Source organism: Eublepharis macularius, chromosome 15 (assembly GCF_028583425.1).
Source record: "Eublepharis macularius isolate TG4126 chromosome 15, MPM_Emac_v1.0, whole genome shotgun sequence".
Classification (NCBI taxonomy): Eukaryota; Metazoa; Chordata; class Lepidosauria; order Squamata; family Eublepharidae; genus Eublepharis; species Eublepharis macularius.
In genome coordinates this window covers 24,138,501-24,163,240 of record NC_072804.1, presented here as the reverse complement: position 1 = coordinate 24,163,240, position 24,740 = coordinate 24,138,501, and the positions used below count along the sequence as shown (strand labels likewise).

General features: G+C 43.7%; 1 protein-coding gene across 1 annotated transcript in view; it reads right to left on the bottom strand.

Moving 5' to 3' along the window:
- Window positions 1-8,847: 8,847 nt before the first annotated feature.
- The window catches only part of CPZ (carboxypeptidase Z), a 43,832-nt gene continuing 27,939 nt past the window's right edge, over window positions 8,848-24,740 (bottom strand). The window contains exons 7-11 of the mRNA XM_054999469.1: window positions 24,499-24,657; window positions 16,329-16,464; window positions 14,688-14,827; window positions 9,764-9,863; window positions 8,848-9,374 (exon numbers count right to left, since the gene is read on the bottom strand). Coding sequence (XP_054855444.1) covers window positions 9,028-9,374; window positions 9,764-9,863; window positions 14,688-14,827; window positions 16,329-16,464; window positions 24,499-24,657 — 882 coding nt within the window. The 3' untranslated portion in view covers window positions 8,848-9,027. The remainder of the gene's footprint in view (window positions 9,375-9,763; window positions 9,864-14,687; window positions 14,828-16,328; window positions 16,465-24,498; window positions 24,658-24,740) is intronic.

Genomic DNA, 24,740 nt, shown 5'->3' with positions numbered 1-24,740 from the left:
ACAGCTGTCCACTTTAACCTTTGTACCTTGGCTGCTCTGCACACTGGGTCTTCTGTCTCTTTAAGTTGGAGGCAGGGAAAGGAGAATTTAGCTACTACAGACTGAGTTATATTGAAGGAGAATTCTTGGAAAGCAGGATTGGGGGGAGTATATATTTACTGCATTGTACAATCTCAAAGAGAGAAGGCTGCATGGTATAGCCCGATCTCGTCAGATCTTGGCAGCAAAGCAGGGTCACGCAGGACTTTTTTTCCGGAACCTCTTGAAAATGGTCACATGGCTGGTGGCCCCGCCCCCTGATCTCCAGACAGAGGGGAGTTTAGATTGCCCTCTGCATCATGAGGCACGGAGGGCAATCTAAACTCCCCTCTGTCTGGAGATCAGGGGGTGGGGCCACCAGCCATATGAGCATTTTCTCCGAGGGCAACCCACTGAGTTCCACCACCTCTTTTCCCAGAAAAAGCCCTGCTTAGATGGGTGACCACCAAAGAAGTCTCTGCAGAGGAAGGCACTGGCAAACCCCACCTCAGCTTCTCGCTTGCCTTTACAGCCCCTTGTTGGGGTCACTATAAGTCTATTGCGATTTGATGGCACACACACACACAAACACACACAATCTCATTAGATCTTGGAAGCTAAAGAAGGTTGGCCCTCGCCAGTACTTGGATGAGAGACCACCAAGAAAGTCCTGGATCACTACACTGAAGCAGGCAATGGCAAACCACCTCTGAACATCTCTTGCCTTGAAAACTTTACAGGGTTTGCCATAAGTCAGCCAAGACTAGAGGGCAAAAAAGAAAAAAAACCCTAACATTTACACTAAAAGTACATCTATCAAACTATAGCTCTAGAGTAGGTGTTTCCTTGTCTGAGAAAGAACTGAGAAAGCCCTTTCTGGTGTGCTCCCCACTCTTTGATATAGATTTGGCTTTAGACTGCCAAATTTCACTTGTACCTCAATGGCCTGCATTTGCCTGAATCCTACAGCTTTTTATAGAAAGAGCAGAATTTGTGCTTTTTGCATAAATGCACATTCCCAGGTCCTTGCTGCAAGTAGCCATGTACTCTTTCAGTTTTGGCAATCGTCTGTGTAGCAGTTCCCATCAATTATGTTGCACAAATCAATTTGTCTCCACTGATGGGAGATAATTGCAAACCAAACAAATTATCTGTGCTCCATTGAAGTCCATTCATTATGGGGAGTCTGAGCTTACAGCTTTAGAAGATTTTCCTTTGCATCTTGAAAATGATGATGGATGGTAAAAAAAACTGCAAAGTTTTCTCCAAGTCAGAGCTTTACCCTGTACATTTATGCTGTGATAAAGGCAAGCTTATTTTCAAATGCAACATACATGCTGGAATTCAGGATCCTACATTTTGCAAGCAGTAAAGCAAGGAAATCATAATCTGAAACATGAAGAGGCACCACCCACAGCCCAAGTCTGAATACGTGTGAGATTTCTGTGAAGCAGCTGTCTGGTTAAGTGTATACAGGATCTCTGCCTTTATACTAACTTTTCGCATGAATTTTCATGGAGAAACCCATTCTGGAGAAACTTCAGCATGTGACATCTATTCTTTTAGTATTAGCACTCTTGGTGTGCTGTGATTTTCTCCTGCTACTCTATCCATGTTTGCCTCTATGAAAAATCTCCTCCTAATCTTTTCAAGATGGGAAGCTTGCTTTGCCTGAGAGAGCTGGAGGCAAATACAGTGACCCCCTGCTTCTCATGGCCTTTGGCTTTCCTGGGGTGCCTCCTCCTGGCACCTTTCAGCCACATCTTGGGGCCACATGGACTTACTTCCGTCCTTGCCGTTGACTTGTCTGCTTTCAGGTCTGAGAAAAAACCCTCCATATGTGTTAGTTTCAGCAAACTGAAATCTGACGAGCCTCTCATGGTTTGTGCAAGTTTCCTTACTTAAAGAGTTCCAGAGTGACGGTGTAATATTTTACACAAGCCAGCATAACTCACTGTTTCCTAAGGCCGTTGGTTGGGGTCCAGATGTCTTTCCTCATAAGCATTTCTGCTTCAGAAAATTTGTATTTCACCAATACTCAAAATGCAATGTTTGTACCCCCCACCCGCTTTGTGGTAATTGTGGTTCTTCTGATGCTTGGAACGCAGCTGTGCAAGCAGCGACAGCAGGGCTCAGGACATTGCTGGGGAGGAGCACCACATTGGCCATGCGTTGCCTAACCAATTCCAGGAACATTTTATACTTTGTTGAATTCTTTAAAGGCCGAGCTCTGCTTTTTTGTGCCACTCAAACCAAGATCAACAAGTTTCACCCCTGCCCCATCCTTTCCCTCTTCCTACATAGCGCTTGTATTTTGAACCTGGCACATTTTTCTTTCCCAGTACTGTGGCACACGTTGCCCCAAATTCCTTTTCAAAAAGCCAAGAGTCATCCCTTCATTCGTTGAGGATGGGAGATAGGCGGGGTTTTCTTCATCACAGCCAACACTCAGGAATCCCTTCAAGTCAGAAAGCGAGGTTTCAATCCAGATAACCATTTTCAAATATTTAGCACTTTTTAAAGAAATAAAAACGAGCAGGATCCATTTCAGTGTTTGATTTAGAAGATCGAAGAGGCAAAAGTCTCCCCTGGGTGTGGGGGAGGCTGCCAGCCAATCCGGTCTCTTTACTCTGAACCTTCTGCGCGGCACATTCCTTCTCCCGGAATGCCATGTGCTCACACTCCCATCTTCATGATAAGCGGCAGTCATTCATTCCATTTGGGCTAAAAGTTTGGACCTGTGCTCTAGCAGCCAAACTATAATTCCCAGAGGACAATGCCCTAAGGTCCATGCCCGAGGAACCATCAGCACACCTTAGGAGAAAGCAGCAGTTTCTCTGAATGGGTTCCTAGAGAGCTTTGAAGTACCAAGCCACCTAGCAATTGAGATGAAGTAACCTCATTCACCTTTAACCAGGTCCCCAAATACAATTCCTTTCCATGCTGCACAAACTAGCTATACTTGCCAACCTCTTGGAGGGGCCCAGAATTACAACTGATCTCCAGACCACAGAGAACAGCTCCCCTATAAAAATGACTGCTTTGGAGGGTGGAATCTATAGGATTATATCCCACTGATGTCCCTCCCTCCCCAGGCTCCACCCCTCCAAAGCTCCTGGAGTTGGCAACACTATGACTGGCTGAGGTGGGTATAATAGACACTGTGCTCCAGTGGTTTTAATAGTATCTAGACAACCAGTATTAGACGGTGGTACTGGGGGACAAGGACACTTGCGCTGAGGGGTCCCTCAAGATCCCTTTGCTGTTTAATAGCTAAATGAGACTGCTGGGGAAGGGGATCTGGAGTGAGCTGTCATCAACATGCATGAAACAGTCAGCTCCGTTACTCTTCTTCAGCAGAGGCAAGCGAGCCTGTGGATGGTCTGACCTGGTGCTTGGAAGCAACAATCAACTGTATGAAGACCATGGGGATGGAAGTGTATTCCAGATACGACAGAAATAATAATAATAACATTCGATTTATATACCGCCCTTCAGGACAACTTAATGCCCACTCAGAGTGGTTTACAAAGTATGTCATTATTATCCCCACAACAGCAATCACCCTGGGAGGTGGGTGGGGCTGAGAGAGCTCCAGAGAACTGTGACTAGCCCAAGGTCACCCAGCTGGCTTCAAGTGGAGGAGTGGGGAATCAAACCCAGCTCTCCAGATTAGAGTCCCGCGCTCTTAACCACTACACCAAACTGGCTCTCAGCCAGGGATTAAGGAGTCAGCTTGTTTCTAACTCCCACTGAAAGAGCAGCCTCACATCTTGGGGGTGACATTAGACTTGTATTTACAGGTTGTCTTTTCGGTGGCCTGAGGTGTCTTTACCCAGTTTTAAGTAGTATGGCGCCCTGATCTGGATAGGCTGGGTGAGCCTGATCTTGACAGATCTCAGAAGCTAAGCAGTGTCTGCCTTGGTTAGTAATTGGATGGCAGACTACCAAAGAAGACCAGGGCCATTTTCACATGCGCCCCGGGAGATCGCACAAACTCACAGCATGAAGCGTCTTCCTAGCACAATCTCCCGGCATGATCCCCTTTAATGGCCTGATGACATCAGAAAAAGTGCTGAGAAATTGTGCTAGGAAGACGCTTTTATAGTGTGAGATTCACGCGATCTTCCCAGTGTCTGGCCGTGTGAAAACAGCCCAGAATTGTCATGCAGGGGTAGGCAATGGTAAATCACCTCTTGTTAGTCTCTTGCCATGAAAACCTTACCAAGGGTCACCATAAGCCAACTATGACTTGAGAGCAGGATTTCATTTTCAAGCAGTATGGCAGCTGTAGCTTTTCCTAGAACAAACAAGAGTTGGTCACAGTTACTCACACCCGGGACAACTGCAATATGCACCACATAGGGAGATGATCAATAGATCCACTCAGAAGGGACAGGGCCAAGGCAGATAACCTATGTGGAGGTTGAATAGTGGATCTTTGAGCCACTATGTTGGAGATCTTGTACCCCCTACATATGTGATGGGAATGCCATCTTGTTCAGGACTTTTGGAGAGTGGTTCATAAAGAGATATCCTACATGGTGGGTCTTTCATTGCCATATTCCCCGGAATTTTTGTTATTGGATTTTTGGGCTGAATCTTCACTGGACAGAAATACTAAATCTCTTGTTTCAATATTGTTTACCTCTGCTTGCTTCATTATTGCTAGAAACTGGAAATCCCTCATGAGATTATTGCTCAAAAAAATGGTACCAGAAAATCTGGGAGCAATATTTGATGCACAGGACTATGCATAATCCATTTTGGGGAGATTTACGTACAGCAGTTCCTTTATTTGAGTATGATAAAATATGGAAGCCAGTTCTGGATTTTCTATGTGCCAAAGGTGTAATCCCACCAATGCAATGGAATTTAGACTTTTGTTTATTGTGATTCTTGGGTTTGTAATAGATTGTTGAGTTGTTTCGATTCTGCTTTTTATGGTTCAGATTTATGATTCTTTCCTGCCTATATCTGATGGTTTTAAGAGCCCTGTGGTGCAGAGTGGTAAGATGCAGACTGCAGCCCAAGCTCTGCTCATGACCTGAGTTCGATCCTGGTGGAAGCTGGGTTCAGGTAGCCGGCTCAAGGTTGACTCAGCCTTCCATCCTTCCAAGGTCAGTAAAATGAGTACCCAGTTTCCTGGGGGGAAAGTGTAGATGACTGGGGAAGGCAATGGCAAACCACCCCGTAACAAAAAGCCTGCCAAGAAAACGTCATGATCTGACGTCTCCCCATGAGTCAGTAATGACTCAGCGATTGCACAGTACTTGCACCTTTTCCTTTACCTATCTTATGGTTTTACGTTTCTTCTAGCTTGTATTATTGTTTATATGAGTTAAATAAAGGTTTAAAAAACTCAGAGGCTGAATACTTCACTACTATGAAACTAAGACAAACACTTGCTTATCCTGAGATGCTTATCCATCAACCAAGCCAGCGCTGGAGCAAGGCAAGCACCACCCCTACCGAGTTTTCAAATGTTGGTCTCATTCCTTCTCAACCTTACCCTGGCTAGGAAACATATTTAATTGTAGACCAGCAAACCTCCATTAATATTATGAACAATCAATATAGCCAGGCTATGGCCCAGCACCCCCAGGAAATTTTAATTGGTGGGGACAGGTGCCAGCCAACATCACACCAGCATGCCATATCACTTCCTGGCAAAAAGTGGAAATAAGATTATGATATCAGGAATGCCTTATAATTTGCCCAAAACTCTGTGGTTTAACCATAGAGTTGAACAACTGAGATTTTACAAATGCTACAGCAGCCCCTCGATGTCATGACATCACTTCCAGTTTTCGTTAGAAGTGACATCAGCATGTGCGCATCACTTCCTTCTGTGTTTCTCCCACTGGCTTTTAAGGTGCTGCTGGGCAAGGGGTATATTGCTAGGAGGTTTCCCAATTACTCATTCTATTTAGTGAAAGGGTGATTTCCCCCCCTCCCCTATAACGGTATGGTAATCTGTATTTGTGGCTATAAATGTAAAATAGTGAATGCCTTTTTGGATTAAATAACTCAAACAATACCATAATTTAAGTCTGTCACTACAATTTGGTTTTGCAATTTTTTATCTTGCTTTAGACTTAACTAAAGCATATATGACATCTGAGAATAATAATTAGAACTACTCCCCACCCCCCAATAATTAGAAATTTAATTATATTTTAAACATGGTTCAAGCAATTGTTTATTATTATCGCATTTGTGGAACATCTGACACTTGGCCTCTTGTAAAAACAACTTTGCTACTGCAAGCATTATGCTTCATGTTATATGACAAATGACTTAACCTTTAAAAAAATATGTCAGTAAAATCAGTCCCAGTGCTTCTGATTCAGCACCACTATATAAACAACACCCTATTTTGCCCCTGGTTTTTGTGCTGGATAAAGGAACAAGGGTGAACTGTGATAGATTTCTCACTGATTTATGTACGAAAAATTGTGACATGAAGTTTTTGTGAACTAAAGCCCATTTCATCAGCATATCTTATATTAGTAGACATGTGTGTGTGTAAATATAAAATTACAAAATTGGACACATGGCTATAGAGAGAAATATTGAGAGGCAAGGGTTGTGCAAACGGAGTAGCTGATATATGAGGAACCATCAGGGGCTGAAACAAAAACAAAAAAACAAAAAGATTTCCAGAATCTTTACTGGATAGGAGAGCATTTTGGGGAAAATCAGCTTGGCTGGAAAAAAGCCAGGAAAGCTGTCCCTGCCTCTTTTACACAATTATGAAGGCTTCTGTAGATAGATAAGCTATATAAATATAGAGGCTTATTTACTAATGAATGATGGAAAGAAAATTAAGAGTGAGAATTTTTTTCTGTGCCTCATTGCTACAGTTCCCTCAACTTTTCACTTTTGCAGATCCCAGCCATCTCACGTCAAAGGAAAACAAAATAAAAAGTTGCTTATTTATTTCCAGTTTCAGATTGAAAGGCATATGTTCTCCAGCCAATGTTCACCGATTGGTTTAGTTAAAAACTTTATTTAAAATAAATCTAATAGTTTTCTTGAATTTATTAGATAAGCAATTGTCACCAGTATACAGATTAAACTAGTTTAGGTCATAGCAAAAACAAATGAGCATACATGACTTTCCTACTCTACCTAAACTGAATTCAGTAATGAATAGAAATTTCTAAGATTTTTTACCCAGAACTTGTAGGAGGTTGTCTTGGGAGTTTTCTGCACAAGCTTTCCCCAACAGTTCTGGCCTCATACTGCTTTGATTTACCCCCTGATCTCTGCATACATTTTTTTCCCTTTAGTTTTCACTTCAGGACTTTTGGTTTCCCCCCGTCTTCCAGTTCTTTTGAGACTGCTTTTACTCCAATTTTTTTCTGGAAACCGATTTTGAGTTTTTTCCTTGTCAGTAATGTTTCGTTCAGTTTTGTTTGTCCTGCCCATTTCCACCTGCCTCCAAACCTCTTTTTGATGATTAGACATTCATCATAATCGAACTACTATTCCCACCCTTCCTGGTTTTGTTTTCTATCTTTTTAAAATAAGTTTTCATTTTTTTAAAAAAAGTCTCTAACCCTTTCCATTGTGGTGATATGCCTTTTCCCTTATATCTCTGCAAGTGAAAGGGTTACTTTAAAAAAAGAAAGCAAGCTGGGAATTCAGAGAACTTGCTGCATGTATTGTTACAACGGTAGGTCAATGTAACATCATGAAAATGACAATTTTTTTTTTTTAAAGTGCAAAAGCCATGAAGGCTGAGAGGCCAAGAGGAAGGGGTAGTGATCATTTCTGGCACCAGAAAAAGCAGCATGAGAGGTTTGAAAAGCATGTCGCTGCTGCTTTGACACCTTCCCAACAGAAGTTGGTTTGCCCCACTGATGCTGGCGTTTGCCTTCTAACTCTGGGTCAGCACAGGCCATGCTCTCTAGCTTGATCTGTGAAGGGGGGACTTGGGTATGAGTGGCAGAGCTGCTCCCTGTTTAGGTTTTCCCATGTAAAGACTTCCCCATTTTTGATCTTCTTAATTTAAAAAAAAATCTGCCGTTATATTCATATAACATTATAAGTATGCACAAAAATATAAGGGGGTGCTGTGAAGTCACTAATTATGCCTCTGATGATGACAGCACCCGCACTTGAAAATCCTGATTATTTAAGGCATGCACAGAACAAAATAAACTGGCCCTACAACTGTAAAAATGCAAAGGGGAGGCAGATGAGTGGATGCACCGCCCCCAAACTGATTCCAATGTTTTGAGATTGACTGCTTAGAAAATCCAGAATAAGCCAAGTGTGCAGAAAAGCCCAAGTCTTTCTTGGCTGCATGGTTTATCCCTCTGGCGTACTGTACAAGCCTTGTGCATAACACCCTGCTATTTTCCTAGTGAAGACTGCCAGCTTGCCAAGTATAGGTAATAAATTGATATGGAAGTCACTGCATGTCATCCTGCCTTACCTACCAAGGACAAGTTTTGTATAAATATATTGACTTCTGAAATTTATGTAATTTTATAGTGACTTGTTTGCTGTTTTAGATCTTTGTATGCCATTAAAGGTACTTGATTGATTGATTGATTGAAGAAATCATTTTAGATGAAAAAATTAATGAAACAAGTTATGCAGAAGTAATGGGTCTAGAGGAGGGGCAGGGAGTCTTTCCCAGTTTTTCCTAAAGGGTGTTTCAGCTTCCAGTAATGAATGTGTTAAGACATTTATGAAAACACATTAAAGGATCAGAAAGATTTCTCCTCAGATACTTAAATCCTTAATAAAAGCTGATGACAAACTGCACTGGCAGGAGGAAAACACAAAACAAAGAAACAGTCTCAGTCTCACATGCAGCTTTAAGAACAAGCTAATTTTAATAGGCATCATTTACATGTGCGGATAAGTACAGAAAATGAGAAAAACTGTGAGACGACATACTCACAGATGAATTAGGTTCAGATGCTTCCATTAACAACCAAGGTAGTATTGACTGCTAGGTTTTGGGAGATAAAGGGTGCATCTTAAAAGAGTTTAGTGATATTTAAGCAGCCACAGAGGTTTGTGGTTATGCATTGAACTGAAGTACGACCACCACCAGGGCCTCTCTCCATCTTTTCTTCGCTCCGGCTGTGTATGCTGCTGCGTGTGAGGATCAAAGTGCTCCAATGGATCATACGGCTCTTGTGCTCTTCTCATGAGCTCATGGGCAATTTGGGGGGGTTTACCATTCAAGGGGCGCAAGACAAAGTCTACTCGTCCAGCCCTGGTCATCCTGGCGGGCAAATTTACCCTCTTGAGGACTTTGCTATAGCCACGAGCCTGCGCACTGACCACATACGTTCCTGGAGGCAGGAGTCGCCAGTAGTCCCCATCAGCAGCTGAAAGAAACAGATTCTTATTTTCCAAGTCATAGAAGAAAAGGTGCTCCCACACACTCATATCCACAGCTATCTACTAGCGGGGAGCTTAATAATCCCAAAATGCAGCCCCCACCCTCCATTTCCAAAAATGTACATTTCAGTCAGTAGGTACTAATCGCTGACACTTTTCCTTAACTATGCTGGTAACGTTCATGTTTTCTGCTGTACTTTTAACTGTTCAACTTTAGATTTCATGTTTGAACTTTGCATGGGTTTCGAATGAGGTAAAGTATATATATAAAATAAACAAATAATATTCCATCTGCAATCAGAGGAAAAGTCATGTGACATTGCAATAGGAAAGTTTTGATGGTTCAGTTCTTACTCTGCTTTTTCAACCCAGTTACCTGTAAGAATGTCATGGCGGATTCCTTTGACTGCAATACGTGCGTTCTTGATTGGGTTTCCAAATTTGTCAGATACCCTTCCTTTTATTCCACTATGAATCTAGCAAGAAAGAAAGCAATTTTAACAACTGGAAATACTTTGAAACTAAAGCTCGCTCCCTAGAACCAGCCACTCTTTCTATCCCCCACCCCTCTTGCCCTGAAATATGAGTCCTCCTTCAATGGGCAAAGGGGAATTTGTCAATTCTCCCAGCCTTCCGACTAGTTCCTTGCCTCCAGCTTCCCTTCGTCTTTGCTGCTGCTCCTTCATCCTCCCTGTGTCACATTCCTACACTTTCATTTCCTACAAGGCATTTTTTAAAATTTCTGACAATTGTCCTCCAATATCCAGAACCTGGTAAGATTATGTACACCAGGTATCACAAAAGAGATGCAAAGGGGCCTATTACTTTATAACAGGTGCCTTGGGAAGTTATTTTTTTTAAGCTACTGATTATCTAAATTTCTTTTGGACTACTTGGACTAGCTGTTGCTTAATATACTTGTAGTTATGCAAATGAAGATAGGAAAAAAATCAATGGGTGATTCTGACCTAGGCTTAGAAAGCTTTTTTGCCAGTTTGATTAGTGGTTCCAAAGTTCCAAAGAGTTTATTGTCTATAGCTGTAGGCCGTCCCAATTTACCAAACATCGACTAATAAACAGTTAAATCCATTATCAGTTTGTAAAGGTTAATTAAAATTAATTAAAACAGTACAGTATGCCAAACTATCCCAGGAACCACGAAAAAGCCTCGTTCAGTACCACCTTAGATCTTATCTTTTTGGCTGCGAGTGCAAACTGAGAGACTCTATAGGACACATGATTATCAGTGTCAGATAACAAAAACACGATCTTCTCGATTTCAAAATATGTGTTTGTCACTGATAGGATTCTGGCCAAGAGTTTAGCTCTGGGTACACTATATAATGGACAATAAAGTAGGTAGGGGGGAAGGTTCTCCACTGTAAGTAATCCACAAATGCAGGTGCGATGTTCCTTAGGGATGTGAGAATAACGCCCTGCCAAAAGAGCTGTTTGCATCATCTGAAAGCGCAGAGCAGTGAAAGACACTTTGAGGTTATAATGAGAAATACTGGCTAGGTAGGGAGATCTTAAATGGTCAAATCTGATTAGTTTATACCACGGAGCTGCCTTAGATTTTAATATTGATAGCCGATCCATCACTGCATCTGACTTGTAGATCCACTCCTTAAGTGGGAGGTTGTTGGCTGAGACCCCTAACAGGTCATCCGGGATGGTATACCTTTGGCAACTGTGAGGGGTGGGGGGCAGATTTATTCTGGATTAGTGGTCATGATCCTTTAGAAACTGGAAGAGAAACCAAACAGATCTCTTTAGAGTAGCTTTAAAAGTTTATATGGATTATCCTTAATTTTCCCATTACCGCACACATAAATTTAAAGAGGATTTTATAGTATCTCCCTTCTAAAACTGACTAGGTCATTCCTTGGAATCTAAGCAGTGTGAACGCATTTCTTAATATAAATGTGTCTAAATCTGCAAAATAGTTTCCAAAGCATGCTGGTATTTAAATAACATATATCTAACCAGGGCTCTTTTTCTGGGAAAAGAGGTGGTGGAACTCAGTGGGTTGCCCTCGGAGAAAATGGTCACATGGCTGGTGGCCCCGCCCCCTGATCTCCAGACAGAGGGGAGTTGATTGCCTCTGCACTATGGCACAAAGGGCAATCTAAACCCCTCTTTGTCTGGAGATCAGGGGGCAGGGCCACCAGCCATGTGACCATTTTCAAGAGGTTCCGGAACTCCGTTCCACCGCGTTCCAGCTGAAAAAAAGCCCTGTATCTAACATTACACAAAAGAGGCAGATCATGCTAAATGTATACATTTCACAGTCCACTTTCAACAACCAGGTTTGTAGCAGCAGCCTGGGCTTCTGATATTCTATGAGGCTATGTTTGCCATACTGTAGCACTAACAGGGTATGGTCTCAGCTGAGTACATTTAACCTTGATCGGATGGGTATTATCTAGATTTCTGATTCATAGAATACTTACGTATACTGCTCAGTTCTGTGCAACAAAAATGGCCAAAAATAATATTACATCTGCAAAATGAACTCAATTATAATAGCCTGCAGTTGTGACAAGATTAAGAAAGGTTCTTATTTCGCTCATGGTACTGACTTGTTAAAACATCAAGTAATCTGGTCCTTGTCAGCAGCGGGGAAATATCTGAATCAGTTCTGACAGGCTCAATCCTTATCAGGAGTGCTGTCATTAGAGGGCTTCTTGACTCGCATCTCTTTCTCCCCCCAAGCTTCAAGTGTAATGTACCTGGATTTCATCCAGTCCCATTCAGTTTCACTAAAAACAGATCAGCTCTAAAACAAAATTAATTTATGGGTCTGGATTGTATTTTGTATTGAAGGACAATATTACCAATAGCAAGAAGTTGTACAGTAAAGCCCATGCAGAGAAACTAGTGTACACCTAACCACGTTAACCCACTGTTACAAATGGGCTCCTCGGAACAAGGCATAGACTTTTACTGTTGCCTGGGCAAGGCATCTTTTGCTCCTAGCCAGTGATGTTGTGGCCACATAAGAAAAGCCATGTTGGATCAGGCCAATGGCCCATCCATTCCAACACTCTGTGTCACACAGTGGCCAAAAAAACAGGTGTCCTCAGGAGGTCTGCCAGTGGGGAAGGGACACTAGAAGCCCTCCCACTGATTAACTCCCCCAAACACCAAGAATACAGAGCATCACTGCCCTGGACAGAGAGTTCCATCTATACCTTGTGGCTAATAGCCACTGATGGACCTCTGCTCCATATGTTTATAAGTCATAAGAACGCAGAGGGTGCTTTGGTAGGGCTTTAGAGGGTCAATATAAAGTGATGCCCCACAGAAAAAAGGACTTCCGAAGCACAATTTGGTGGTCTCTAACACTAAGACCTGGATTGCTTATTAGAAACATCCTGCTAGAGAAGAACATGGGAGCAAAACAGCGCGGGAAGAAGATCCAATGTAACTCCCCAGTGAATTTTGTTTAGTTTGTAACAGTTCACTGTATGTTCAAAATGTGAGCACCAAAAAGGAAAGGTACATGGTACAATCCTGTGCCACATTATTTCCATATAGGATCCAGCAATAATGCTGCTATGGGATACAGGAACATTGATTGGTTGGCGGTGCATGGATGGGCACCACTCCCACACACCCAGCACTACAAACTCCTCAAGTGTCCCAGGCAATAGTACTCGGAGCTGGAAGCCCTGGGAAAGGAGAATGAAAGGGGGTCTTGATCTTAGCAGAGGCAAACACAGCCAGGAACCAAGAAGTCCTAAGTCCAGCTTCACTGCCTTTGCGAAAGCCCCTCTTCTGATGCCTCTGTCTTCCTCCCCACGCACAATCATATTTTGATTGCAAGAACTGCCGAGATAAGGCATGCGAGACTCCACGGTGCTATGCAAATGGGAAGGATGACAGACCCTCATTTAAGGGGCCACTGTTGTATGTTTTGTCATGTAAATGTTGTTGTGTGTTTTAGTTCAACGAATGAATGTGAGGCTTTGAATTTATGCCTGCTAGGGTTTAAAATGCAGGCCTCTAAAGAAGAAGGGGGCCGGATGGACGAGTGAAGTGTCCTGACTGGATGAGCTGCTGTAGCATAATGGTTAAGTGGTTGGGCTGTGAATCAGCACTCTGATGGTTTGAATCCTTCTACTGCCATGAGTTCAGCAGGTGGGCCACTCCTCTCAGCCTGAGCTCCCTAGATGTATTGTGGGGTTAATAAGAACACTGACATTGTTCACTGCTCTGAGTGGGCACTAATCTGTCTGGAAGAGCATTATATAAACATTATATAAGTTATTATTGTTGTTATTAACAATATAATAATAATAACAGCAACAGCAGCAACAACAGCAACAATAATATACGTTGTTGTTGTTATGGTAGCTGTGGGGGACTGAGTGAACTGCAAGTTTTACAGCATGAGTCTGAAGAAGAGGTGTGAAGAGAGGGTGAAACATCCTTACAGGCAATTAATTCTGCCCCTACAGCCTATACTCATAGCAAGTGGGTGGGTGCGTGTTCATTTCCCCCACCTCCAATCCCATCATTGTCATTTCACTTTAATTTTCACTCATTTTAATTATATTCATTTCATTACATTCATTTCAGTTCACTTGTTTTCATCTTTTGCTGTTTCTTTTTATTCCCCTTTGATTTCAGTGGCAGGTCCAGCCAGCCTCCTCTGGCTGGTGATTTTGGTGTTTTGCATCCAAATAGCACAGTATTTGTAGGCAACACATCAGACTTGCCAAACTGCACGTGAATATTTATGATACAATATTCCTCAGCCACAAAACCCCAACCTCTGCCAGTGGTACCAGTCATCATCTATGCCTAGGGAATACTCTGTGAAGCTACAGAGAGACATCATGCTTCATTGGGGATGAAAAGTAACACAAGCAACCGGTCTGACAGCAGGAATTTGGGCCTTGCTTTCCCAAATGCTCCACTATCAACTCAAATTCAGGAGGATGCCACGTCAGGAGGCTAAACGAGAGGAGACGCTGGGAGATTAAAGAATGCCACTTTCCAGCACAGCCATACTTGGTTCAGGGGAGGAATGGTTGTAGGCTTTTCCTACAGTTTGCCAATTGAAATGCACACTTCTGGGGAAGGGGAGGTTAACTGTTCTGGAAGGGGGGCAAAAGGCTGTCAAGGAGAGGAAGAAGGATCTTGCAGCATCTTGCAGCCCAGAAACATCTGTGAACTGCCATTTGAGAGAAAAGCAAGTTGTTTCCTTTGTGTAAAAGCTGTCCAGAACCAGCTCCAGTGGACCACTCTGTGAAGGAAAGAAGGAAGAAACGAGCTTGGGAAAGGTACACTACCATTTCCATGAACTTCACTAGGGCTTCTTTGTTCTGGTGCCAGAGCAAATAGAGTTCATCTTCCATAGGAAACTTCTCACACCCAAGCTCTATGGTAATTTCAAAACAGTTTGTGTGAAGGTAGTTAAAATCTGCCATTCCTAGAAAGAAGAATTGTAGGAAATTCATTAGCGAACTAATAAAATGTTGACTCTGACAATACTGATTAAGAACACTTTGACATAACCTTAAGCATGAGTTTGAATTAGTTTGTTGGCCTATGTGACCGTGGGACTGAAACCAACAGACAGGCAATTATAAATAGAATGGCATTCTAATCAATATCACTCCCACATTCACCTTTCAGCTGTGTGGAAGGCAAAAGATGGGCTCAGTAGGGACATCTGGAGCTATTTCGATATTTGGTGGAGAGTTGAGCGAATCCATTTTGCTCTGCCAAAACTGAACTGGACTGAGGTATCTGAAGTCAATTCTACAATCCATTCCAGGCATGTGTAGGTTCTAAGGCCTCCACTGTACCACATGAGTGGAAATATCATTGTTCCTTTTGTGTATGTGATATGGGCCTCGTAGCTAAAAGGGGACGGAGTTAGCAACGCCTTCCCAGTAGGCCTCCTTCCATCTGCTACAGGGCTTCTAATGCCATGTTGCTGCCTCCTCAGCACACCAGAGACTTCCAGATATGCTTCCACACCTATCAGATGCCAGGGTTTAAATCCATATTTTGTTGGGCGTAGGGTTGCCAATTCTGGGTTGGGAAATTCCTAGAGATCTGCAGGTTGGGCCTGAGGAGGGCCGAATTTGGGGCGGGGAGGGATCTCAGCAGGGTATAATGCCAGAGAGTCCACCCTCCGAAGCAGACATTTTCTCCAAGGGAATTGATTTCTGTAGTCTGGAGATCAGTTGTAATTCTGACAGACCTCCAGGCCCCATCTGGATGTTGCAGGAGTTTGGGGTTGGGGACATGGGGGGGGGGGGGTGGTCATTGGTGTTGCGTATGGCATGACATCACTTCCAGAAAGAAACCAGAAATGATGTCATGTTGCTCTAGAAATCACCAGAAACTATGGTAAAACTATACAGTAAAACCAATGGTAAATTTTAAATGGTGAAATCATGCCACGTCACAAATTAAAAGCCTGTTTTTGTTTGTTTTTTAAACTGGGCACAACTGTGCTCAAGGTGGGGTTATGCACTCGCTGTTCTCATCCTGGCCGCAACTTGTCCTGGCACCTTCCTCCAAAGCACCTTTCCCTACTTGCTTAGGCTGTGTGGTCCACCCACTTTTAAAAGGCTAACTAGTAAGGTTGCCAAGTCCAGCTTGGGAAATTCTTTAAAATTTGGAGGTGGGGTTTGGGGAGGGAAGAAACCTCAGCAGAGTATAACGCCGTACAGTCCGCCCTCCACAGTAGCTAATTCTCCAGAGGAACTACTCTCTGCTGTCTGGAGAGCAGCTGCAATTTCAGGAGATCTCCAGGACCCACCTGGAGTCTGGCAACCCTAGTTACTCCTATCATTCATTCTTGAGAAAAACGAGCAAGCCTGCAATGGCTTCTGTATCTTCAGAATTTCTTTGCCTCTGATGCCTTAGATCACACACTGCAACCCACTTACAACATTCACAATTCCTAAAAAGATTACCTCCCGGAAAGCTGTACCACTCTGCGCCATTAATGATGCCTCCTCGTTTCACAAAATTCCCACCACAACGCATTTCTGATTTGTCAGAGATTAAAGGGTGTGCGTCTGCATAGGTTTTGGACAGCCGCTTGAACATCTAAGAAAGAACAAGTTGAATGGCTTTTTGTTGTATAAAGCAAAGGTGCATGAACAGCTTTGTGTGTGTGAGTTCTTGGTAGCCCCTTATAAGGGGCTCACCACTTCCTTGGTCCACCAGCAAGCTCATGCCTTGGCCTCCCATATTCCAAGGCACCATTTGTATGAACCTCAGAAGCCTCCATGGATTCTCAACCAAAGCAGGCTCAGAATCATGGGAAGGGTAACTGAAATCCAGCCCACAGGTGCTGCGGCTGCTTCAACTGGCTATGAGCTGGACAGCAGGCCACCAGCCTTAACCCCTAGATAACTGTGGTGGGCAAAGATTCGATAACTGCTGGTCAGGATACTTGAGGCCCTCGTGTATGCATCTGGGATGCCAACATGAGTCAGAGCATTTGATTCTGGCTAAGGTTTGGTTTTTAGACATCCAGCAGATATGTAGAACTTTTGTTTGATGCTCCTGCGTGGATTATTTATCAAAGTGTTTATTCTTTCAGTCCCCTCCTGGAGTACTCTTCACTGATAGGAACTGCTTGGTACAGTTAGCGGTCAGAAGGCCTCAGGGCTGAAGCTTCCTATCTCCTTTCGACAGTCAGAAATAGAGATGGGCACAAAATGGAAAACAAAATGAGTATTTCGTGCTTCATAGCATTCCATGAATCATGAATAACGAACTTTCACGAAATTGTCCTGTTTCGCAAAATGATTCGTTAGTTTTGTGATTCCTCAGACCCCAGGGCACTTCAATGGCCCCCTTCATACCCAGAGATGCCAAACTCGCAGGGAGACTTCAAGCAGGCTCTCCTCCACCCACCTTCACCCAACAAGCCAGTAAGAACAAATTGTCACGGGCTGGGCCAGCCCAAGCAGGGTGGTTCAAGTCCAAACCTTAAGGCCAAAGTCAAAGAGAAGTTCCAAAAGCAAAAGCCAAGTCAAACCGGTGGTCAGAGCACGAGATAAAACCAGGAGTAAGTCCAGAGTCCAAAAGCAAGGTCAGGCACAGTCCAAGGTCAGTCCCCGATAATGTCAGGTCCAAAAGCAGGCACGGGCAAGGTTCACAAAACACAGAGTGGTTGCAGGCAGTAGACACGCTGCTTCCACGCCCAGCAGTTCCTCCAGACTGGCTCTTATAGCCAGGCGTGGTTTTCAGCCAGCTGCTGGGGCTCTATCCTGCCACTACTCATCATCACTCTCCAGCAGCTGGCGTTGGCTTAAGAGGCGAGCACTGCGCCGTCTCTCCTGCAGTTCCAGTCTCTGGTGCTGCCTGTGGCGTTCCTTGGGCGTGGGTGAACCTGGGGGGGGGTGGAGGCTCTTGGCTGTGCTGCACCTGTAGAAGTTCCTGGCTGAGCTTCCTCTGTAGTATTGGAGCTGGAGGGTGCTGGTGCCTCAGCTGCTGGCTGTAAGCTCTGATCAGCCAGCAGCTGTTGCTCCTGATTGCTGGCTTCTGCTGAATCAGGGCTAGGGCTGGCTACACAGGGCTCCTCTTCTCCTGAGGAGTCCTGGCTGGCTACACGAGGCTCCTCTCCTCCAGAGGAGACCTCAGTCTCAGACTGGGCCATGACACAAATGCTCTAAATAATATAAGCAAAGAAAATTAAAGAAAAAAAAAGGCCTCAGTCAAGCTAGGCCCCGGAGCCAGGCAATGCCCTGAGACAGGGATTGGGTGGGGTGGAGGAAAGAAGGCACCCTTACCCAATGACCTTCCCAGCAAAGCCAAGAGCTGAAAATAAGAAAGAGGCTTTTCAGTCTCTTTTAAAGCAGCAGCAAATCCTGCCAAAAGCTCCCAATTCCACTCTCTCACTCCAACTCCCAGCAACAGGTCCTCCCTCTCCCTCTGTCTACTGGAACTGAAAAGCACAAGGCAGAGAGCTGTGCCTTATATAAGAAATGCTCACATACAGCAGAACAGGAGGTCTCTGGTTGGCAGACAGACCTGCCTAACAGGGTTTGGGGGGATGAGATTGGTGTTCCCATGACTACAGAAGGCCCATCTCCTCAGTTGCCTAGGGGATTAACCCCCCTGCTCCTTGTTGTATAGGGCAGAATGGAAGCTCTCCAGTTGGCAGGGAGAGCTGCCTATCAAGGTTATGTGGGCTAAGATTAGGGTTTCCAATAGCAACAAAAGGTCTGCAGATATTCAAGGCATATGTTGCGTAGGGAATCAATGGATCAGCGCCAGCCTGTCTGGTGTCACCAATCATTCACAAATCGAATGAAAGCCCCAAAAATCGTGAATTTTGTGAAAACCACGGCACCATGAAACGTGTTTCGTGAAACACAAATCGACCCGATTCGTCATGAAATTTGATTCGTATTTCGATTCATGCTCATGTCTAGTCAGAAATCCAGATTTTGTACTACTAACTGTTAGCGTCTAGCTGTATTCATTCTAACAGAGTAAAATGGCCTACATCCTAATGGAACAGTATAATTTACGAAATCTGTATTCTTTCTCTTCTCTCTTCTGTACAAGACTCATGCACGCATGCGCACACCCACAGCCTTACCTGCTACTCTCATCTATATTCAGACAGTCCCTCCTCAATCCAAGTTAAATCTCCAGAGAAATTGCCAGGATTATTATTCATTTTATTTATTAACTGCTCTTTTTACTTTAAAGGGTTCAGAGTTGTAGTAATGACACGAGACAAGATCTGGATGCAAAGTCTGTCCCTCCAAAAATGGAGGCAAGAGTTTTATTAGCTTGTATTCAAGAAGTCCCGGATGCCCAAATATGTTTATAGCAACAGTTACAAGTTGCTATAACTTGTAACTGAGCATAGAAGAATATTACTTAGAGTGTATGGGAATATTGTGCTCTGTGAAGGGTGAGAGAACTAGATAAAACATAACTACTCCCTGATTCCTGTTGTGGTGTGCCAACTGACCAGGAAATCAGGAATGTAGAAATGTAAAGAGCAATTAATGGAGGCTGTGTGGCATGCCTACTCCGGCCTACACAGAGTAACACAAAGCACAACTCAGCTATCTGGTTCTAGCTGATACTCCTGCGTCAGCTCGGGATCATCTGAGAACAAATTCCTGAGGGCAGGGTTTTCTGTAAATGTGTAGCCAGACACAAGAGGTGCAGTTCCCAAGGAACATAAGCGCAGCTCCCTCTCCCAAAATTTGTCTACTTCAAAAATTCAAGTCATGCAAAAGTTGTGTTCTGTTCACTGATGCAAAAAACGACTGAGAATATGAAAAATGAAGTGAGACATCCAGGTTCCTTTCAAATTCATATCTTGATCTAGTGACCCCATTTCTCCTTCTCTCCGCCAAAGACACTTCCTGCAGAATCCCCAGGCATGTCCTAGCAACTTACACTATGTTCGTCTTTTACAGTCCCATGCCACTATGCAGGCCCACATTTTCCAGCTACAGAAGAGTAGTTAATTGGGTTCTTAATTAATGTATACATATTTTTTTTAAAAAATTAAAATTATTCTGTGCTGGGTAACCCTGGGTGTTGAATTACATCTCAAATAGGGAAGTCTCAGGGTCAAAACAAGCACAGCAAAAGTCACAAACCTCAGTTTATCTTTAAAAGTTAAGTTACTGGCATGCTTGGCTCCAATGCAGATAAAGGCCACACAGGGAGGGGAAGAAAGGGTCTAACCCTTCAGCCTCCACATGGTTTCACTTATCAAAATTTATCACTTATACACACACACACACAAATAATAAAAAGAGTAAGACTGGACCTTTAACATCTTGCTTTTTCTTCATGGAAGTGCTAATAGCAGCACACCAAGCCTAGGGGGTGATTAAACCATGTGAGGGTTGACTAGAAAAACTGCTTCTCACCTCCCCATGTGGGCCATTTCCACACATCTTACCTGCCTGCGGAACATTGCGTGAAAGACCCGGAAGACAGCATCTTCTCGCGTGAAATCGCGCAAAACTCCCAGATAATAGCGTCTTCCTGGTGCGATTTCGCACGAGAAGACGCTGTCTTCCGGGTCTTCCACACGATGTTCCGCAGGCAGGTAAGACGTGTGGAAACGGCCCTGGTTTAACTGGGGCCATACAGGCCTGCAATTCACCTTCTAATGAATGGAGCAGCATGATGGTTGCCATAGCTGTTTTGGCCCACGCAGCTGTACAGGAAGAAAGCATTCAGATTCAGACTTGGGCTGTTCCCCTGCACAATTTCTTTCTGAACTTGGTTCATGGACTTGGACTTCTTGGCTCAAGAAGGTTCATCTTATAAGCTGAGATGGAACAAAAGAGAAATGGTGCCATTTAAGATATTTAAGGCACTGTCAAAGCCAGCATCATGAATAGTTGCTGGGAGACAGTAAGAAGCCCCTGCAGAAGATGCTGAACCACTAATGTGATATGCTTTGGGTGATCTCCTCCTGTGAGGAGAGGGTTGCCAAGTTCAGCATCAACTGAAGCTCCCAGATAGCTGTCAAGAGTAGAGATGGGCACGAACCGAAATACGAACCAAAACTCGTGAAGAACCAGAATCATGGTTCATAAACCAGCGGTTCGTCAGATCCCATTTCTGACAAACTACCACAAACTTTAGGCTGGTTCGTTTGGTTTGGTTTTCAGTTCATCACTGCAGACAGCCTGGCGCCGATCAATCAGTTTCCTAGGCAACAGAAGATGGACTTCCTGCAGACCTTCTGCTGACCCAGAAGTGACTTTCTGCTGACCCGGAAGTGGTGATTTGCTGGCCCGGAAGCGGCATTTTCACAAACCAAAATGAACCAATATTGAACTGATATTGCTACAAGGGGCACTTCACATGCCACTGCAGATCTGGAAATAACCCAGGACCATAAATCACTGATGCTGGACAAGTGATTAAGTCAGATCGCCAGAACCTCATGATCAACAGCGCTCAGGGCCACCGGAAGCATTTTCAGGATCGGAAGGCTGCAGTTCCTCCCTCTGCTTTGTGGGAAACACAAGAACCACCATTGCCTGGTTAAAAACTAGACGGATAGGTTAAAATCCAGAAATGTCAGGCAGAGAGAGGAAGAGAGAGAGAGATGGTGTTTCAAGGGATTGGAAATGGCAAAGGGGGGGTGGAGGAAGAGAGCATCTCTTCACCTATTTCCCACCTCCCCTTTCCAAGAAAGACTGTGGAGTGTGTGGCTCCCCGGCCACTCCAAGCTCCTCTGTCTGTCCTGGCAGTTAGTCTGCACTTCTGCCACATACACACCCTGATCAAGGAAGCTGCTGGCTGGCCAAGCTGTCTGCTGCCACTGTCCTTGCCCCTCTCAGTCCTCGCCTGGCTGGTGGTCTGGTTACGTAAGTGTGCATAGTGAGCATGCTTAAACTACCAGATTGGTATCACTCACCATTCCCATCGATGTTCCAGCTACCCCAGAGAGTCATATTGTTAGCGGAACCACATATTCCAATTGCCAAAGCTTCTGGCTTGTGACCTCTCTTGCTCCAGCTCTTCCTAGCTCGCAGTTTGCCAGTCAAAATAAGGAATGCTCATTCCAGGGTACATTTTGTCTCCAGGCACAAACTAAAATATCTTCCAGCAGCCTTTCTTTAATGTCAGTAGCACTAGACAATAGATGTTCTACTAACTTCATTTGAAAAACCATGCGTGTGCCTAGCTACGACATTCTGGTGGCAAAGTGTCTGCTCGAGAGAAACCAGCAAAGGCCACAGAGCCGTGAAAAAGCACATGTGCCACAGAGATTATGAGGTGCGGACAGGCAGGCCCTGAGCACTTGTGACTGGGCAGTCAAAAGGAGTCTGTGGCAGGGGCAGACGGGCTGCAACCACAAGATGAGGCAGCCCTGCAGCCCACAGCACCTCGTAGGGACAGCAGTGATCAGGATGGTAGCCAACGCAGGCTGAGCACAAGGCCTTAACTTACTTAACTGTTATTGCTTTAATGGCCAATTGGCCACAAGCAGCACAGAGCCTTTGTTGACATGACTGCAATTTCCCCGAGTTTTATACTCTGAGGTTGCCTTGCACCTTATGCAGAATTTGCAGTGGAGAGTGTGCACAAGGGCCCAGCTGTTCTCCCACCACACTCTGAGGTCATGTGTAAAGGCTGGGAGAACTTCTGGCAATGCTTGTGCTAGAACCTCAAAACAAACAACACAAGGGCTCCTCCGGAACTGTAACCACTATAAATGCAATGAAAACCCCTATCCGGAGGAAACACAAATATAGATTCTCTAATGGTATTATACTTTTTCTTTGTCTTAACAATAAACACAATACAAATTTAAGAGTATGCTATTTCTATTTGGCACAAGGTCCAGAGATCCAATTGGTGAAAAATATCCTTAAAGATAATAACTGAAGTAAATGATATTACCTCAGGACATTTTTCACCAATTGGCTCTTCGGACCTTGTGTATTTATTGTTATGACAGGAAGGCTTATATATTGTATAAATATTTATTGTAGTATTTATTCATATATATCACTATAGCACTGTGCACTTTAAGAAAAAGTAAAATACAAAAAAAAAATTATAATACTAGTAGAGAATCTATATTTGTATTTCCTCCGGATAGGGGTTTTCCTTGCATTTATTGTGCTAGAACCTCATCAAATGCTGCTGGAAGTAGATGAGGTGAGTGAATCATGCTTTCTCTGTTGCTGCTTCTGGGCTGAGGGTATTTGAAGATAAAATTCACCTCAGACCAAAATATGAGCAATCAATTCTGGTTCCCTATTGTTGCATGGACAGGTTCTTTCATCATAGCACTTTGTTATTAATGAGATTTTTTTTGTGTGGAAAAAAAACCCAGCATCTTTCCCTTACTGTCACATTAAGTGTCCTTCTCTCTTTTTCTGTTAGCCTTCCTTCCTATTTAAATCTCGTCTTCCCTGCTTCCAATTCCTTAGTGCTACTTTTTCTTACAAAAAGCCCCCTAACTTAGCAAGAAAGGAAATGAGCTTGCCCTTTTTCGACCTATGAGGAGAACAACAGGGAGAACTTCCAGGACCAGGGAAACCTTCCCCCACCGAGGCTGGGGCTTGAGGGCCACCACTTCTGGGACCTGCCTCTCAGTCTGTCCCACTCCTCCTCCTCTTCTCACAGGACTAAACAGGAAACAGAGTTGCTTCAAATACAGCTGGAGCAGGGGGAGCCCTCCTCTTTCCTCCAAAGAATCTCCCGACTATTAAGCCATTTATTTTGAATAAGTGGCCCCTTTTTATGTTTTAAGGTTCAGCTTCAGAACAGGTTCAAAGTCACCAAGAGACTTTCAATTTGCTGTTGGGACTGGGTCACTAAAAAAAATGAACCCTCCGCTGATTTCTGGATGTGGTTTCAGTCCAACTCCCCATTTTTAAATACTTCACAACTATTCTGATGCCTTATAATATATAAATGTCAGGATTTAAATGGCCACCCCAAATCCTAATATCAAATTATACTTTAAACGTAGTATCTGCTTTAATGCAGATGCTTGAAAACTCATGGGCTCCATCCTGTTGGCAGCATCTTGCCCATTTGCTGTCCTAATTCCTGAAACAGAAAAGTTCACGTTCAGGTTTTTTGGGGGAGAGGGGAAAGTCCTTAAAGAAGGAAAAGAATATTCTAAGAAGATGAAAATGTATTTTAAAAATCTCTTCTAATTCATGATTTAAGACAATAAAATGCACAAGAGGAAGGAAACAAACTCTGTCATGCACTCCATGACGTCTTTATAGGAGGGAAATCACTCATATGCTTATTCTAGACATCTTTACTGGGTATGAACTTCCATTGATTTCCAAAGTAAAGCTGCAGCCCCAAAAATCAGCGACTGCAAGTGCGGCTTCCGACAGATGTAATGTTTTACTGCCCCCTTCTGGCGTCTTTTCATTTTACTCAGATCTACTCTTGTTTTTTGCCCCTGCTGTTGACAAGGATTTCAGTTCACTGGGACAAGGTCAAATACCAAACAGGGCTTGACCACCGTCACCTCAAGCACAAAGGGCCTCATTCTAAACTGCAGAAGAGTGCATAGGACAAGTATAATGGGACTTGGTTCCCTGATATTTAGGAAAACGTTCAGGTTTACTTTCACGTAACTCTGCCATTTGGCATTACCTTCTCATCAGGGGTAGGAGAGAACATTTTCTCTTCCAGGGGATGCCTTGAAAAATCATAAGGGTAAGATACCACCAAATCACCCCCATGGAGACTCGCAGACAGGACGAATGGGATGGTCTTCAACCACTTCATCACAGCTTTGGTCTCAGGTGCTACCTAAAGGATGTTTTAAAAAGCAAGAAACATTAATTTATTTATTTTATTTATTTATTAGATTAGATTTTTAGTCCGCCCTCCCC